The 18,139-nt window shown below is 39.0% G+C and overlaps 1 protein-coding gene across 2 annotated transcripts in view; it reads left to right on the forward strand.

The window, feature by feature from the left end:
• PHF14 (PHD finger protein 14) overlaps window positions 1-18,139 on the forward strand; it is a 202,399-nt gene that overhangs the window by 12,768 nt on the left and 171,492 nt on the right. For both annotated transcript variants that reach the window (XM_012510400.2, XM_003252564.4), the window contains exon 4: window positions 4,617-4,761. In XM_012510400.2, coding sequence (XP_012365854.1) covers window positions 4,617-4,761 — 145 coding nt within the window. The remainder of the gene's footprint in view (window positions 1-4,616; window positions 4,762-18,139) is intronic.

Below are 18,139 nucleotides of genomic sequence, written 5' to 3' on the forward strand. Positions count from 1 at the left end.
CTCCCACCTCAGCCTTTGGAGTAGCTGAGACTACAGGTGTACAACCACGACTGGCTAATGCTTTTATTTTTGATTATTATTATTATTTTTTTTTGTAGAGATAGTATCTCACTATGTTGCCCAGGTTGGTGTCAAATTCTTGACCACAAGCGGTCCTCCTGCTTCTGCCTTCCAAAGTGTTGGGATTACAGGTGTGAGCCACCACACATAGCCCCTTTACAGTTTTAAAAATTATTGAGGACAACCATTAATATTTATGTAGATTATATCTGTTGATATTTACCATTTCAAATTAAAACTGAGGAAGCACACAAGTTGTCAGATCCCATTTCATGTAGTGTCTGGAAAACTTCATGGTACTCCCATGAGAGAAAGAGTGAAAAAGACGGATAATGTCTTAGTATCATTATGAAAACTGCCTTTACCTTTTATACCTGCTGAAAGAGAGTTCACTGGACCACACCTTGAGAACTGCTGCTCTAGAACTGGGCATTAGATAAACTGCATTTTCTGCAAACGGACACCTGTTTTTGTCAATGACCTTATGGCATTTTTTTAATTTAGTGCAGCCTGAAGAATCCCCTTGAAGTATAGTTGTATGTCTTTTTCAGCTGTTAATCTTGCAGCTTTGAGATTCCTTAAGATTATCTTGCCCTTTAGTTTTCTGAGGTAAGTTTTTTGGGGAAGGCAGTGTACCATTTTCAGAAATGGTTCCCATTTTCAAGATTTTGAAACTAAAGTTTTGCATAAGAATTAATACATGACAGTAAATTATATCAATAGAATTGCCATTTTTTGTAAAAGAAAGGAGCTCTTTTCTCACAGAAAATATTTAATATTAGAGACAGTTTGGATTTTGGATTACTGCTTTATAAATGTAATTTTATGTTCTTTGCTGAGTAGAATTTTTTTTCCATAAAAGGCTCTGTTAAAGATATTAGGTGTCATGTTAAGAAATGGCAGTTGTCACCTGATTTTTGTGAATTAAAATGTAAAAATTTTGCCAAAATTTATAAATATCCACTTCTATTTGGGACTTCTAACTTATTAATCAGTTGCCTTTTTACACATTGCAAAATGAAACAAATTGCTCTGAGTCCTAAAAAAAGTCAGTTCTGTAACATTTATAAATATTGAGATTCATGAGAATTTAACCTTTTCTAAAAACAGAGGAAGTATGATTGGTCAAGCTTTTTGTTATAATAATTTTTTCTTATCTTCAGGGCAGTAGGATTCTTTTAATTCTAATTTTACAGGAAATGTGCTGGAATTTCCTTGTATTAAACATGTGATTTAGATAAAATTTAGCCTATTGTATATATCATTTACAATCATACGTGGAATATATATATATATAAATGAACAGTAAGTATATTTTAGAGCCTGTGGAGAACATTGATCAATATTATCATTTTGGGGGTAAGTTTTAAATCCTGTTGGAAAGAATGAAATAATTTACTATAAGTAGTGATTGATTTATTCATATAGTATCATTTATTCTTCCTATAATTACATTGGATTCCATTAAATTATTCCATCGTAATAAAGTTATTTTCTAGGTGGTACTTTTTTGCCATTCAAAACCTATTTTCCTGATGTCTATTTTTATGTAAAACCATATTTTAGAAATTTTATGTTAGAAGCTTCAGCTTAACTACTTTCTCTAAAACCTTGAAAGATGATATACGTCTTCAGAACTATACTAACAACAGTTGATAATAAATCAGGTTTTGTATTGATCTAATCATAAGTGTGCTTAAACCTGTGTTTGATCTGTTAAAACTGAGATCTACCTGGGCGTAGTGGTACATACCTGTAATCCCAGCTACTCGGGAGGCTGAGGCAGGAGAATCGCTTGAACCCAGGAGGTGGAGGTTGTGGTGAGCCGAGATCCCACCATTGCACTCCAGCCTGGGCAACAAGAGCGAAACTCCTTCTCAAAAAAAAAAAAAAAAAAAAAGAAAAAGAAAAAAAAGAAAACTGAGATCCTAATTTTTTTAAGGAGGATGTGTTGTTTAGATTTTCCAGTTGAAACATTGTCTGCCAGCCGTTTGGTTAGGGAAAGATTTTATCTCTAGTTTTCCCTATTTCCCTCTTTGCGTTACATTTCTATTAAGAGCCTCAAGTCATGAGGATCAGAGGGCCAGAAACATTAGTTAATGTTGTTTTCTCTGCCTCTAAATGATAATAGATGTGGAGAGAAATTGGCGTAGAGATATGATTTAGGCATTTATGGTTTTTCTGAGCAAAATGGAAAAATAGGAAAATAGAGGAATTAGAACTGCATTTTGATACAACTTTTTCTGACCCTTAGACATTTACTTGTTTCCCATATGGGTAAACCTTTTTTCCAGGGCTGATTAATTTTAATTCCACCAGAGAAATTACCACACAGTCCATAAAGACATGTAGCATCCTAATTTTCAAACTGTGATTGTTTGCTAGATTAGTTTCTAGTCTGTTTTTTTTTTTTTTAACCTAGATGTGGTATTCTAAGGAAAGTCTTTTTTGGACTTACCGTGGGGATGATATTTAAAGTAGTAGTGCTCATTGGAGGTCGCAACTTTTCTTTTGGGGATACAAGGAAGATCCTCAGTGTAATAAATTGTCAGTTCATGTTCCTCTTTGTGAACCACCTTAACAAGAGATACAGTGGAAAGGAAAAGGCATTGACCATTTATTGAGTGTCTAGTTTGTGCTAGGAACATTCTTGCCATATATTGTTAATTCTTATAACCTCCTGAGGTAGATATTATTTTTATCGCCATTTTGCAGATAAAGAAATTACAGCTTCGAGGTTCAGTAGGGAATAAGCGAGAGGTGAGAAAGAAACTTAAGAATGTTTGATTTCAAGTCAACTTTGAAGCATGGCTAATAGTATGAAAATCTGGGCAGATTTTTGTTTGCTTACTCTGGTACTATAAAACCAGATGACTTTTCTTTAGGATGTTTGCAGTTTTATTTGCCAGCCATTTGTCAGCCCCAGACCTATTTTGTTTGGTTTTATAACACAGAGAAGCAAAATACAGAACTTAGAAATACTAGAATTCTAAAGAGAAATGATACTATATTCTTGTTGATATTTGCATTCTTTTCTGATTGTTTTACAAATCTGCCGCAATTTTAGATGTTATACACAAAGTATATTGGAAGAATTATTAATTGTGACCTTCAAGTGTATTCAAGTGTCACTTACAAATTGCTGTTGAAATGATGGCTCCAAATGTTACTTTTGGATATTGCTTGAGTTTAAAAGAATATAAAAATACAAAAAATAATAAAATATATTTATGAAAAATATATATTGTGTATGGTATGAAACTAATTTATTAAATTTATTTCTGAATATTGTTAGGTTCATAAATAAAAATGTATGGACCCAAGTGCCATCTTTTATTATGTGTAATGTTAAGCACAATCTATTAAATATGCAAGAATCATTTTCTTAACTTATTTAAAGTTTAAAGCTATAATGCAGAAGGTTTAAATGAAAACAAGCAAACCCTGTTCTGAAATTTTATCTTTTAAATATTAGTTTATTAATACATCTTCCTATACTTTTTCTTTTTGAGACAGGGTCTTGCTCTGTCCCCCAGGCTGGAGTGCAGTGGCGCAATAATAGCTCGCTGCAGCATTGAATTCCTGGGCTCAGGTGATCTTCCCACCTCAGCCACCTGAGTACCTGAGACTAAGGGCATGCATCACCACGCCCAGCTAATTTTAAAGTATTTTGTAGAGACAGGATCTCACTGTGTTACCCAGGCTGGTCTCAAACTCCTGGCCTCAAGTGATCCTCCTGCCTCAGCCTCCCACAGTATTTGGGATTACCGGTGTGAGCCACTGTGCCCATCCTCTCTTTTTATAGTATCACTAGCTAGATGTCTTTATTACCAGTTTACACTAGATATTTCTTGATAGAGACCTAATTAATAGAGTTCTCTGACCCTTCTAGCAGCTAGTCAATCTGGATCCTTTTTTAGATTATTTTCTGTATCTGTGTATGTTCATATACCTACGCAGGCTCTCATGGATCTGTCTTACAGTAGTCTGATAATGCTGGAATTTCTGAATTTCCTGGTACTTAAGGAGTATAGAGTCCTTAAGTCTGCCATCACATACATACTGGCTTATATGTTATTTTGAATTGATTTTTTCCTATTTTGTATATGTGTGTCTTGTCTCCTCTAGGTAGGATTATAAGCTCCTAAAGTGTAAGAATCATGTCTTGTACTTTTAAAACACATGTATAGGATCGATGTTTACTTTGATTACTTGTAGATTCATTTTTCGTTTTTCCTAGTTTAAGGGGCAAAGCAGAATGGCAAAGCAGATCAAGAGTTGTTAGTTGCATGCGTGCTTTTTCATATCCTAGAGGAGAGAGAATACGAAGCTTGCAGAGAAGTGAAAAATTAAATAAGAGGGTGCTTATAGGGTTCTTTGACAAAAAGGTCAAGTATATATTTCTTAAATATAATGTACTTTGAAGTTAATAAAAGAATGGAAAATGGGGCATACATTTGGAAATGCATATAATAATGTTTAATAAAGAGAATTTTAGTGATTAATTTTTTTTTTACTTTGTGATTTTCTGATATATGTTAATATTTTAATATTAGGACTCGCTGATTCTTGAGAAGAGTCAAAACTGGAGCTCTCAAAAAATGGACCATATTCTGATTTGCTGTGTTTGTCTGGGAGATAATAGTGAGGACGCTGATGAAATAATTCAGTGTGACAATTGTGGCATTACAGTCCATGAAGGTAATGTTGCTTTCTTTTCTCTCTTTTTAGAAATGGCTGACTGTGGCTCTTTTACATTTGTACTAAGGTGGTTCTACAATATTTCATGGTGTTTCGGTTGAAATAATGCTAAATCATCAAAGTATGGATGCTATTTTTCAGGTTATCTTTTCTTTGAATTTGAGATGGAGTCTCACTGTGTCCCTCAGGCTGGAGTGCAGCGGCACAATCTCGGTTCACTGCAACCTCCACCTCCCGGGTTCAAGTGATTCTGCTGCCTCAGCCTCCCGAGTAGCTGGGACTACAGGCACCCACCACCACACCTGACTAATTTTTGTGTCCTTTTTATTTTATTTTTATTTATTTATTATTTTTGAGATGGTGTCTCGCACTGTCGCCCAGGCTGGAGTGCAGTGGCACTATCTCAGCTCATTTCAACCTCCGCCTCCTGGGTTCAAACTATTCTGCCTCAGCCTCTTAAGTAGCTGGGATTACAGGCACGAGCCACCACGCCTGGCTAATTTTTGTATTTTTAGTAGAGATGGAGTTTCACCATATTGGTCAGGCTGGTCTTGAACTCCTGACCTTGTGATCCACCCGCCTCGGCCACCCAAAGTGTTGGATTACAGGCGTGAGCCACCGCGCCTGGCCAATTTTTGTGTTCATAGTAGAGACGGGGTTTCACCATATTGGCCAGGCTGGTCTCAAACTCCTGACTTTAAGTGATCCACCTGCCTCAGCCTCCCAAAGTGCTGGAATTACAGGTGTGAGCCACCGCACCTGGTCCCCCGGTCATCTTAATTTTAAAAAAAAGTTTAAATAATGAAAATAGAAATACTATATGGAAATCAGTATTTCTTTAAAGGTCAGTGTTCTGGTATTGTATTTTATGGTACTATTTCTTGTTTTTTGTTTTTTTTTTTAAATTTTTAAATTTTTTTTTTTTGTAGAGACAGGGTTTTGCTATGTTTCCCAGGCTGATATTGAACTCCTGGCCTCAAGCAGTCTGCCTGCCTTGGCCTCTCAAAGTGCTGAGATTACAGGCATGAGTCAGTGTGCCAGGCCTTATTTCCAGTTTTTTTTTTTTTTAATTTTAAATTTTTAAAAATATTTCTAGTTTTTAAATAAAATTCAGAAGTAGGAAAAAGTTGACTATTTTAGTCTGATAGAAAGCATTCTTAAAAAACTTACATTCTATCAATTTTTTGTAGCTTCTTCTTTCATCATTGTACTTTTATTTTTGAGACAGAGTCTTGCTCTGTTGTCCAGGCTGGAGTGCAGCGACGCAATCTCAGGTCACTGCAACCTCCGCCTCCCAGGTTCAAGTGATACTCCTGCCTCAGCCTCCTGAGTAGCTGGGATTACAGGTGCCTGCCACCGTGCCTGGCTGATTTTTGTATTTTTAGTAGAGATAGGCTTTCACCATGTTGGCCAGGCTGGTCTCGAATTCTGGCCTCAAGTGATCCACCTCACTCAGCTTCCCAAAGTGCTGGGATTACAGGCGTGAGCCACCATGCCTGGCTGACAGTATGTATTTCTTAAGAGCAAAGGGCTGGGTGCAGTGGCTCACGCCTGTAATCCCAGCACTTTGGGAGGCCGAGGCGGGTGGATCACCTGAGGTCAGGAGTTTGAGACCGGCCTGGCCAACATGGCGAAACCCCATCTCTACTAAAAATACAAAAATTAGCTGGGTGTGATGGCTTATGCCTGTAATCCCAGTTACTCGAGAGGCTGAGGCAGGAGAATCACTGGAACCCAGGAGGTGGAGGTTGCAGTGAGCCGAGACTGTGCCACTGTACTCCAGCCTGGGCGACAGAGGAAGACTCCATCTCAAAATTAAAAAAAAAAAAAAAAAAAAGGCATTCTCTTACATAACCACAATAACCACATAATTATCAAAGTCAGGAAGTTAGCATTGATGAAATATTGTTTTATCTAATCTATATAGATTGTATTCAGATGTTGCCAATTGTCCCAACAATGTCATTTCTAACAAAATAAAACCCAGGATCATGTATTGCATTTAATTGTCACGTCTGTTCAGTCACCTTTAATGTGGAACAGTCCTTGAGTTTCTGTCTCACAGACATTTTTAAATATAGACCAGTTTTTTTTATTTTGTTTTGTTTTTACATAATGTTCCTAATATGATTAGATTTGGGTTATATGATTTTGGCTAGAATACCACGGAAGTTATATAGTGTTCTTAGTGCATCGTATTAGGAAACATATGATATTTATTTGTGCAGTTACTGGTGATATTAATATTATTTTTTTTCTCAGTTTTATTGCATAAGCCTACCAATTTAGAATACTGGTGATATTTTGATCACTTGGTTGAGAGGGTGTCTTTCTGGTTTATCTGTGGTAAAGTTATTTTTTCTTACCAACTAATTATTATTATTATTATTATTTTTTAATCAGGGCTGTGACTACCACAAAACAGTACTTCTATGGCCTTTCTCTTACCTGCTTTTCTGGTATTACAGCCCTTGTCCCAAGTAATTCTGGGAGTCTGCTGGACTTGTGGGACTTCGCATGATCTGTGATTCTCTAGCTAATCCTCTTGTCTTCATGTGGAGCTGCCCTTTTTTGCTGCTAACACTCACCATGGGAATATCTCTAGTTACTGTTATTCATTTATATTTTTAGTAATGTTTGTTGAGTACCTTCTGTGTGCTTGGTATTCTGTAAATTTTAGGCATATGAAATAGAATGTACAAATTGTTGACCTGGTGGAACTTAATGTCTGGACAGACAGGCAGTAAACAAACCAATAAATATCTCTTAGTTGGTGGCCCAGATTCTGAAGAAAAATGAAGTAGGACAAGGAGTATAGGAATGCTATGTGTGAGGGTGGTTGGGTGAGTTGCAGAAGTTTATATTTATAAAAGTTGATAAGGGGCCGGGTACAGTGGCTCACGCCTGTAAATCTCAGCACTTTGGGAGGCCAAGGCAAGCGGATCACCTGAGGTCAGGAGTTTGATATCAGCCTGGTCAACATGGTGAAACCACGTCTCTACTAAAAATACAAAAATTAATCCAGCATGGTGGCATGTGCCTGTAATCCCAGCTACTCGGGAGGCTGAGGCAGGAGATTCGCTGGAACCTAGGAGGTGGAGGCTGCAGTGAGCCAAGATTGCACTAGTGCACTTTGGCCTGTATGACAGAGGGAGACTCTGTCTCGAAAAAAAAAAAAAAAGTTGTTAGGGGAAATCCACTCTGATAGGATATTTGAGCAGTGACCTGAAGGAAGTAAAGGAGCAAGTCATGTAAATATATCGGGAAAGAGCACTGCAAGCAGAGGGAGTAGTGAATGTAAAGATCTCAGCCAAGCACAATGGCCCACGCCTGTAATCCCAGCACTTTGGGAGGCCGAGGCGGTGAATCACTTGAGGTCAGAAGTTCAAGGCCAGCCTGTCCAACATGGTGAAACCCCGTCTCTACTAAAAATACAAAAAATTAGCTGGACATGGTGGCATGTGCCTGTAGTCCTAGTTACTCAGGAGGCTGAGGCAGGAGAGTGGCTTGAACCCAGGAGGCAGAGGTTGCAGTGAGCTGAGATCGAGCCACTGCACTCCAGTCTGGGCGACAGAGTGAGACTCTGTCTCAAAAAAAAAAAAAAGATCTTGAAGTGGTAGCATGCTTAAGAGTGTTTGTATAATGGCACGGAAGTTTGCATGGCTAGCACTGGGTGAGCAAGCTGGTTAGTGGTGGGAGTAGAGATGGGAGTAATCCAGCTGGGGCCTTACAGATTCTGGTACTGATTTTAGATTTTATTATTGTGTCCGGAATTGGTGGGTTCTTGGTCTCACTAACTTCAAGAATGAAGCCGTAGATCCTCGCGGTGAGTGTTAACAGTTCTTAAAGGCGGCATGTCCGGAGTTTGTTCCTTCTGATGTTCGGATGTGTTCAGAGTTTCTTCCTTCTGGTGGGTTCGTGGTCTTGCTGGCTCAGGAGTGAAGCTGCAAACCTTCGCAGTGAGTGTTACAGTTTATAAAGGCAGTGCGGACCCAAAGAGTGAGCAGCAGGAAGATTTATTGCAAAGAGCGAAAGAACAAAGCTTCCACAGTGTGGAAGGGGACCCGAGTGAGTTGCCACTGCTGGCTGGGGTAGCCTGCTTTTATCCCCTTATGTGGCCCCACTCACATCCTGCTGATTGGCCCATTTTACAGAGAACTGATTGGTCTGTTTTACAGACAGCTGATTGGTCCGTTTTGACAGGGTGCTGATTGGTGTGTTTGCAATCCCTGAGCTAGACACAAAAGTTCTCCAAGTCCCCACAGAGCACTGATTGGTGCATTTACAAACCTTGAGCTAGACACAGGGTGCTGATTGGTGTGTTTACAAACCTTGAGCTAGACACAGAGTGCTGATTGGTGTATTTACAATCCCTTAGCTAGACATAAGTGTTCTCCAAGTCCCCACCAGATTAGCTAGATACAGAGTGCTGATTGGTGCATTTACAAACCTTGCGCTAGACACAGAGTGCTGATTGGTGTATTTATAATCCCTTAGCTAGACATAAAGGTTCTCCATGTTCCCACCAGATTAGCTAGATACAGAGTGCTGATTGGTGCATTTACAAACCTTGCGCTAGACACAGAGTGCTGATTGGTGTATTTATAATCCCTTAGCTAGACATAAAGGTTCTCCATGTTCCCACCAGATTAGCTAGATACAGAGTGCTGATTGGTGCATTTACAAACCTTGCACTAGACACAGAGTGCTGATTGGTGTATTTACAAACCTTGAGCTAGACACAGAATGCTGATTGGTGTATTTACAATCTGTTAGCTAGCCATAAAGGTTCTTCAAGTCCCCACTAGACTCAGGAGCCCAGCTGGCTTCACCTAGTGGATCCTGCACCAGGGCCACAGGTGGAGCTGCCCACCAGTCCTGCACCATGTGCCTGCATTCCTCAGCCCTTGGGTGGTCAATGGGACTGCGCCACAGAGCAGGGGGCAGCGATTGTCAGGGAGGCTCAGGCCGCGCAGGAGCCCACGGCGGGGCGGGGAGGCTCAGGCATGGTGGGCTGCAGGTCCCAAGCCCTGCCCCGCGGGGAGGCACCTGAGGCCTGGCGAGAATTTGAGAGCAGCGCTGGTGGGCCAGCACTGCTGGGGGACCCAGTGCACCCTCCGCAGCTGCTGGCCTGGGTGCTAAGCCCCTCACTGCCCGGGGCTGGCGGTGCCCGCCAAGCCCATGCCCACCCGGAACTCACGGTGGCCCGCAAGTGCCTTGTGCAGCCCCGGTTCCCGCCCGTGCCTCTCCCTCCACACCTCCCCACAAGCTGAGGGAGCCGGCTCCAGCCTCGGCCAGCCCAGAGAGGGGCTCCCACAGTGCAGCTGCAGGCTGTGAAGGGCTCCTCAAGTGCGGCCAGAGTGGGTGCCGAGGCTGAGGAGGCGCCAAGAGCGAGCAACAGCTATGAGGGCTGCCAGCACGCTGTCACCTCTCATTATGATGGATATGGGAAGCCATAACATGGCTTTTGAGCAGAGGATTAATATGGTTTGATTCATGTTTTGGAAGGATCACTCAGACTGTTGGGTTGGGAGTAGACTGAAGTGAATCTAAGGTGGGAAACTAGGAAAATATTTAGGAGACCATTGCAATTATCTAAGAGAGGAATTGGTTTTGAGATAGATAGTAAAAGTTTGGTTTTAAACTGTGTTTATGTAAGATGTTAGGACTAGAAATTTAAATTTGGGACTTATCAGCCTGAAGATGTTATGCAAAGATGTAAGACCAAATGCTTGTAACAAAGTCATCCTAGTACTTTAGAGGAGATGCGGAACACATGGCCAGTGAGATATGAGAACCATGGGTGATGACCCAGAGAAAACTGTTTCAAAAAGAGAAAGTCAGTAAATGTGTCAAATAATGTTTTTAAGAGTGGGAAATCACCCTAAGTCAGTGCTGGACTTCAAGTACACCACCAGGCAAGCTATCCCAGAGGTTATTGAAAAAAAAACTAATTGATAAAATGTTTATATCACATGATTCATTAAATAAATATACACAGAAGCAAGGGGAAAGATAGAGGATAAGTTAACACTTTTAGGCAGGGGTTTAAGTAGGATAGAAGGACCACACTACCTAAATAAATCCTGGGGTACATAGTGTTTATATGTTTTGGCTTATCAACCTTCTTTGCTAATGCTGTGGTTGTGAGAACCAGAGCCCACAAGGTAGGTGCCCTGGGCCAAAGATACACACACTGTCAGGAAGATACAGGAACAAGTATGCCTGGTCATGGCGTTAGCTCTCCAGTTAATCTACCCAACAGCCATAGGTTTTATTTGTATTTGTTAGTGGACAGAGTAGGTATCACCAATGGGTGGCCAAATTAAGGCCTCATGAATATTGAGTTCTAAGTGTTGCATATATATTTAATGTATTCTGACTCTTTGGTGCCTTTTGCATATTTGCCTGAAAAATATTAGATACATCTTGATCCTTCTATCCCTTTCTGTCTGTATTTAATGCATACATGCTTTACTTACTTTTTATCTATACATACACATATAAGTTTTATTGATCTCATTTTGTTTCTCTATAGTAGAGTTTAATATCTTCAAGCAGAGCAAAAACACATTATAACTGAAAATATATCACTGAATTTAGTAACATGAGGGTCATTGGCCATCTTGACCTGAGAGAGTTCGAAGTGAGAATAAAAGAAGGGAAAGTGCAAAAAGTGACCAAATGCAATTCCTATGATGAGTTTTTATATAGAGAAGGCAGGAGATGGGAAAAGGGATGTGAAATTGAGGGAGGGTTTTTTCCCTTCTTATTTTAGATGCTGTATTAATTATCTGCTGCTGTGGAACAAATTATCCCAAAACATAGCAGCTTAAAAGAACAAACATTTATTATTTCACATGATTTCTAAGGGTTAAGAATCTGGGAGCAGTTGTTTGGGTTGTTCTGGCTTAGAGTCTCTCATGAAGTTGCAGGTCAAAGCCATAGCCTGGGCTGTAGTCATTTTAAGGTTTGGCTGGGCCTGGAGGATTTACTTCTAAGCTAAGTCAAATAGTTGTTGGTAGGCTTCAGTTCTTTGATGGCTGTTGGCTAGTGACCTCAGTTTCCTACTGCATGGACCTCCCTCATAAGCTGCATGAACGTCTTCATCAAGGGCAGCTGGCTTCAGAGTAAGTGATCAAAGAGAGAAAGAGATGGAAACAGTTGTATCAGAGTGCTAGTATATTTTATAATCTAATATTGGTAGTGCATACAACGATTTTTGCCATATTCTGCTGTTCACACAAGCCAACCCTAGTCAGATGTAGGTGGGGACATTCTAAGAGTGTCAATACCAGGAGGCACTGATTATTAAGGGCTATCTTAGAGGCTACCTACCACATGTGCAGAGATTATATAGTATGTTGTGTGCTGATGGAAGTGACCCAGTGGAAAGAGAGAATTGGTGATATAAGGAAAATAGTAAGGAAAAGAAGGGGGAACAATTGCTGGAACAAAGGTTTTGAGTGCAAGATTAGAGGGGATGAGATCCAGTACCAAGTAGAGAGATTGAGTAGATAAGAGTAACCATAGTAATTAGGGAAAAAAGTATATATGGGTCCAGATGTAGGTAGGTTGTTAGATGTGGTAGTTGGAGCATGTGTAAGTTATTTTTAAAATGTTTCTTGTTTTCTCAGTGAAATAGGAGGCAAAGCCATTAGCAGAGAGTGGGGACAGTGGGGAGTTAGAGATTTGGGGAGGCAGAGTTGTGTAAATTTATTTGGGAAAATAAACTGAATAAGGAAATATACACCTAAAATGTATATGTATACACACACACACACACACACACATAGACACACATACATAACAATAAGACCACTTGATATTAGTGGTAATGAATATAAAGGGCTCATTAATATAAATATTCATATGAATATGATATTAGTGGTAATAAATACTGTTACTGAGAAAAGTAAACATGGTTGTATGTATGTGTATTTTTCTTCTCCAGGTGTGGTTCAGATTCCTGGGAGTAGGTAAAGAATATGTTAACTCAGGAGTAGCAGCTACTTTGGCAGTGTTTGTTACATTGATCACTGATGATCACAAACATGTTACTGCTGCCTATATCCATGAATGTCATTGCTGATGTGTGATACAGTCATGATGAGTTCTGTTAGTTTTGGTAATTCTCTTATGATGTTGAGGGCACTATCTCTATTTTTCTTTGTTTCATTATAATGCTGAGTACCATCTCTACTTCTTAAGTCATTCTTAGGTCTACTTCTTAGATTGTGGTCATTGACTATGGATGTATTTTTTTAGGCCAGCACAGTAGTTTTAAGTAATTGAATTGGTTGCTAACATTTAGACATTGGGAAATCTTACACATTTAGGATTTCAAGCTTTTGCAAAGTTCTGGCGGCACTAGGGTTTTTTGCTGTTATTGTCGTTGTTTTTAAGTGATGGAGTGTCCCAGGCTTGCCTCAAACTCCTGGGCTCAAACAATCTTCTTGTTTCAGCTTCCTGAGTAGCTGCGCCTAAAGGCATTAAAGGCATATGTGTGCCCTTGCATTAGTTTTCACTTTCTTCTAGCACAATCTGCTGGAGCTGAATAAGGCTGCCCCCTGCTAGTAAGGCCTGTGGTCTCCAGTTCACTACAGTCCTCTCTCAAACCACTTACTCATTTTTGTTAGTTGCCTAGTCCCTAACTATATATTTGAATATATAGTTCTTCATCTGCTTTGAGGGTACTGTCTCTTGTTGCTGATATTTGGGCTGCTGATGCCTTGTGGTCTCAATGTCTCACATCTATAATAGTAAAGCAACTCTTTTACTATAGCTTTTATTTTAGGACACAAGCTTGAGTCCACTGGGGACTAGTTCCATGTACATTTCAAAATGAACCTCGCTCTCTGTTCTGTTGTTTTTGAGTCATGTTTTGCTCCTTGGACTCTTAACTTAGGATGAGTTCTTTCCCAGTATATTCATTGTTCAGATAAACATAGATTTCTGTAAGGGCACAACATTAGTTCCACTGACATGCTTACAGCTATTAAAAGTTATAGGACCCCTGCTTCAGATGAATAGCCTCAGTACTGGAAAATCTACCTTCTTTCCAAAGTAGCTTTGATTTTCAGAAGCATTTAAAAAGTCTGAATCAAGGCAGACAAATGAGATGATCAAGCTGAGTGGTAATGCCAGTTAAGTCAACAGGATGTTGTGTCTATATAAAGTCATGTTAACAACTCTTCTTGTGTAATTGATTTAACGGCTTTGATGGCAGTCCAAGTTATAAATATTTTTGGGACTTTGCTAATGATAACTCATTTAATTCCTAAAACTAATTCATTAGAATTGGAGACCTATTTTTTCATGTGTTTTTTAGCTGCATAAATGTCTTCTTTTGAGAAGTGTCTGTTCACGTCCTTCGCCCACTTTTTGATGGGGTTGTTTGTTTTTTTCTTGTAAATTTGTTTGAGTTCATTGTAGATTCTGGATATTAGCCCTTTGTCAGATGAGTAGATTGCAAAAATTTTCTCCCATTCTGTAGGTTGCCTGTTCACTCTGATGGTAGTTTCTTTTGCTGTGCAGAAGCTCTTTAGTTTAATTAGATCCCATTTGTCAATTTTGGCTTTTGTTGCCATTGCTTTTGGTGTTTTAGACATGAAGTCCTTGCCCACGCCTATGTCTTGAATGGTATTGCCTAGGTTTTCTTGTAGGATTTTAATGGTTTTAGGTCTAACATGTAAGTCTTTAATCCATCTTGAATTAATTTTTGTATAAGGTGTAAGGAAGGGATCCAGTTTCAGCTTTCTACATATGGCTAGCCAGTTTTCCCAGCACCATTTATTAAATAGGGAATCCTTTCCCCATTTCTTGTTTTTGTCAGGTTTGTCAAAGATCAGATAGTTGTATATATGTGGCATCATTTCTGAGGACTCTGTTCTGTTCCATTGATCTATGTCTCTGTTGTGGTACCAGTACCATGCTGTTTTGGTTACTGTGTAGCCTTGTAGTGTAGTTTGAAGTCAGGTAGCATGATGCCTCCAGCTTTGTTCTTTTGTCTTAGGATCAAAACCACAGTGAGATACCATCTCACACCAGTTAGAATGGCCGTCATTAAAATGTCAGGAAACAACAGTTGCTGGAGAGGACGTGGAGAAATAGGAACACTTTTACACTGTTGGTGGGACTGTAAACTAGTTCAACCATTGTGGAAGTCAGTGTGGCGATTCCTCAGGGATCTAGAACTAGAAATACCATTTGACCCAGCCATCCCATTACTGGGTATATACCCAAAGGACTATAAATCATGCTTCTATAAAGACACATGCACACGTATGTTTATTGCAGCACTATTCACAATAGCAAAGAGTTGGAACCAACCCAAATGTCCAACAACGATAGACTAGATTAAGAAAATGTGGCACATATACACCATGGAATACTGTGCAGCCATAAAAAATGATGAATTCATGTCCTTTGTAGGGACATGGATGAAACTGGAAAACATCATTCTCAGTAAACTATCGCAAGGACAAAAAACCAAACACTGCATGTTCTCACTCATAGGTGGGAACTGAACAATGAGAACTCATGTACACAGGAAGGGGAACATCACACTCTGGGGACTGTTGTGGGGTGGGGGGAGGGGAGAGGGACCGCATTAGGAGATATACCTAATGCTAAATGACGAGTTAATGGGTGCAGCACACCAGCATGGCACATGGATACATATGTAACAAACCTGCACATTGTGCACATGTACCCTAAAACCTAAAGTATAATAATAAAAAATTAAAAAAAAAAGAATTGGAGACCTATTTTTGTTACAGAGAAGGAAGAAAATTAGAGAAGGAGAGGGAAATTGATGCATAAATAGGGAAGCTGAATAGTCTTTGACCACTTTAGGTGAATCATTATGTTGTATAATTAATTTGTTGGTAGTAGTTGGAATTCTGTGAACTTTATGTATGTTCCAAGTAAAGATGCAAAAAGGTCAAAAATACGTTTTGACTTTAATTGTGCTACTACTTTCATCCTCTAGTTTAAATAATTTCCCATTTCCCTTTTTAATTTTGGAGTTTCTGTTGTATGATTGATTTTGTATGTTGTATAATTGGACTTTCTGTTGTATGATGTGGAGTATCTTTTCATATGCTTATTTGCCTTTTGTTTTTTTTTTTTTGAGATGGAGTCTTGCTCTGTTGTTCTGGCTGGCGTGCAGTGGCGTGATCTTGGCTCACTGCAACCTCTGTCTCCCAGGTTCCTGCGATTCTCATGCCTCAGCTTCCTGTGTAGCTGGGATTACAGGCACACACCACTACACCTGACTAATTTTTTATTTTTAGTAGAGACGGGGTTTCGCCATGTTGGCCAGGCTGGTCTCAAACTCCGGACCTCAAGTGATCTGCCTGCCTTGGCCTCCCAAAGTGCTGGGATTACAGGCGTGAGCCACCACACCCACCCTTATTTGCCTTTTGTATATCTTCTTGGATGAGGTGTCTATTCAGATCTTTTGCCCATTTTAAAAAATTGAGTTGTTTTCTTATTTTTAAGTTTTAAGAGTTCCTTGTATATTTTGGATAACAGTTCTTTATCAGATAGGTCTTTTGCAAATATTTTCTCCCAGTCTGTAGCTTCTCTTTTTATTCTCTTGAAGGTATCCCTCACAGAGCAGAAGTTTTACATTTTAATGGAGTCCAACTTATAAATTATTTCTTTTGTTTATTATGCTTTTGGTCTTGTATCTAAAAAGTCATTACTGTGCCTGAGGTTATCTAGATTTTCTCCCATGTTATTTTCTAGTTTTATAATTTTTAATTATAAATTTTCTTTATTAAAAATTTTAAAATTTTTATAATTTTGCATTTCACATTTGAGTCTGAATTAATTTTTGTTACAAGTATAAGGTCTGTCTCGGAATTCATTATTTTGCATGTGTATGTTCAGTTTTTCTATCACCATTTGTTAAAAAAGCTGTCTGTGCTCCCTTATATTGCCTTTGCTCCTTTGTCAAAGATCAGTTGACTATATTTATTTGGGTCTTTTTCTGGGCTCAGTTTGTTCATCAACTGACCTATTTGTCTATTCTTTGATTAATACCACACTGTCTTGATTACTGCAGCTTCATAGTAAGTCTTGAAGTTGAGTAGTGTTACTCCTTTGACTTGTTTTTTTTCCTTCAATATTATGTTAGCTCTTCTGGGTTTTTTGCCTCTCCATATAAACTTTAGAGTCAGTTTGCAATATCTACAAAATTACATCCTGGAATTTTGATTGGGATTTTATTGAATCTATAGATCAAGTTGGGAAGAAATGACATCCTGACAATATTAAGGTTTTTTGTTCATGAACATAATAAATATTTATTTATTTAGTTCTTTGATTTCTTTCATCAGAGTTTTGTAGTTTTCTTCATAGAGATCTTGGCAATATTTTGTTAGGTTTATATCTAAGTGTTTTATTTTTTTGGGGGTGTTAATGTAAATGGAATTTTGTTTTTAATTTCAAGTCTACTTGTTCATTGCTTTCATAAGAAAGCATTTGGCTTTTGTATATTAACTTTGTATGCTGCAGTCTTGCTATAATTGCTTTTTAGTTCCAGGAAATTTTTGGATACTCTTCCAGATTTTCTACTTAGACAGTCATGTCATCTGAAAGCAAAGACAGTTTTATTTCTTTCTTTCCAGTGTGTATATTTTTATTTCCCTTTCTTGTCTTATTACCTGATGTTGAAAGCAGTAGTGACAGAGAACATCCTTGCCTCATACCTCATCTTTGTGGGCAAGCTTCTAGTTTCTCATTGTTAAGTATGATGTTAGCTGTAGGCTTTTTTTGGAGAGTTTCTTTATGCTCTAGTTTAGGAAATTACTCCTTATTTCTGTTTGTGTTTTTTTTTTTTTTTTGCTTGTTTGTTTGTTTTGAGACAGAGTCTCACTCTGTCGCCCAGGCTGGAGTGCAGTGGCGCAATTTCGGCTCCCTGCAACCTCTACCTCCTGAGTTCAAGTGATTCTCCTGCCTCATCCTCCCCTAATATGTATAATTTTAAAAGGTGCCTCGAGATTCCTCATGCAGGAGATGGGGAGGATCATCCTTTGAGAGACATTGGTTTAGAAGAAAGTAAAAATGGGGGGATAAAAGGAACTCTACAGTGTGGATGATGTCATGCTGGAGCTTAGACAGCCACAGGTATAGGTCAAGGGAGGAGCCAGAGCAATGTAGAATGAAGTATGGTTCCTGGTATAAGGCAAGTATCAGGTTGACAGTGAGGTTTCTAAAAATTAAGACTTTTTATTTTATTTATTTATTTATTTTTGAGACGGAGTTTTGCGCTTGTTACCCAGGCTGGAGTGCAATGGAGCAATCTCGACTCACTGCAACCTCCACCTCCTGGGTTTAGGCAATTCTCCTGTCTTAGCCTCCCAGAGTA

Source organism: Nomascus leucogenys, chromosome 11, assembly GCF_006542625.1.
Source record: "Nomascus leucogenys isolate Asia chromosome 11, Asia_NLE_v1, whole genome shotgun sequence".
NCBI classification, from domain to species: Eukaryota; Metazoa; Chordata; class Mammalia; order Primates; family Hylobatidae; genus Nomascus; species Nomascus leucogenys.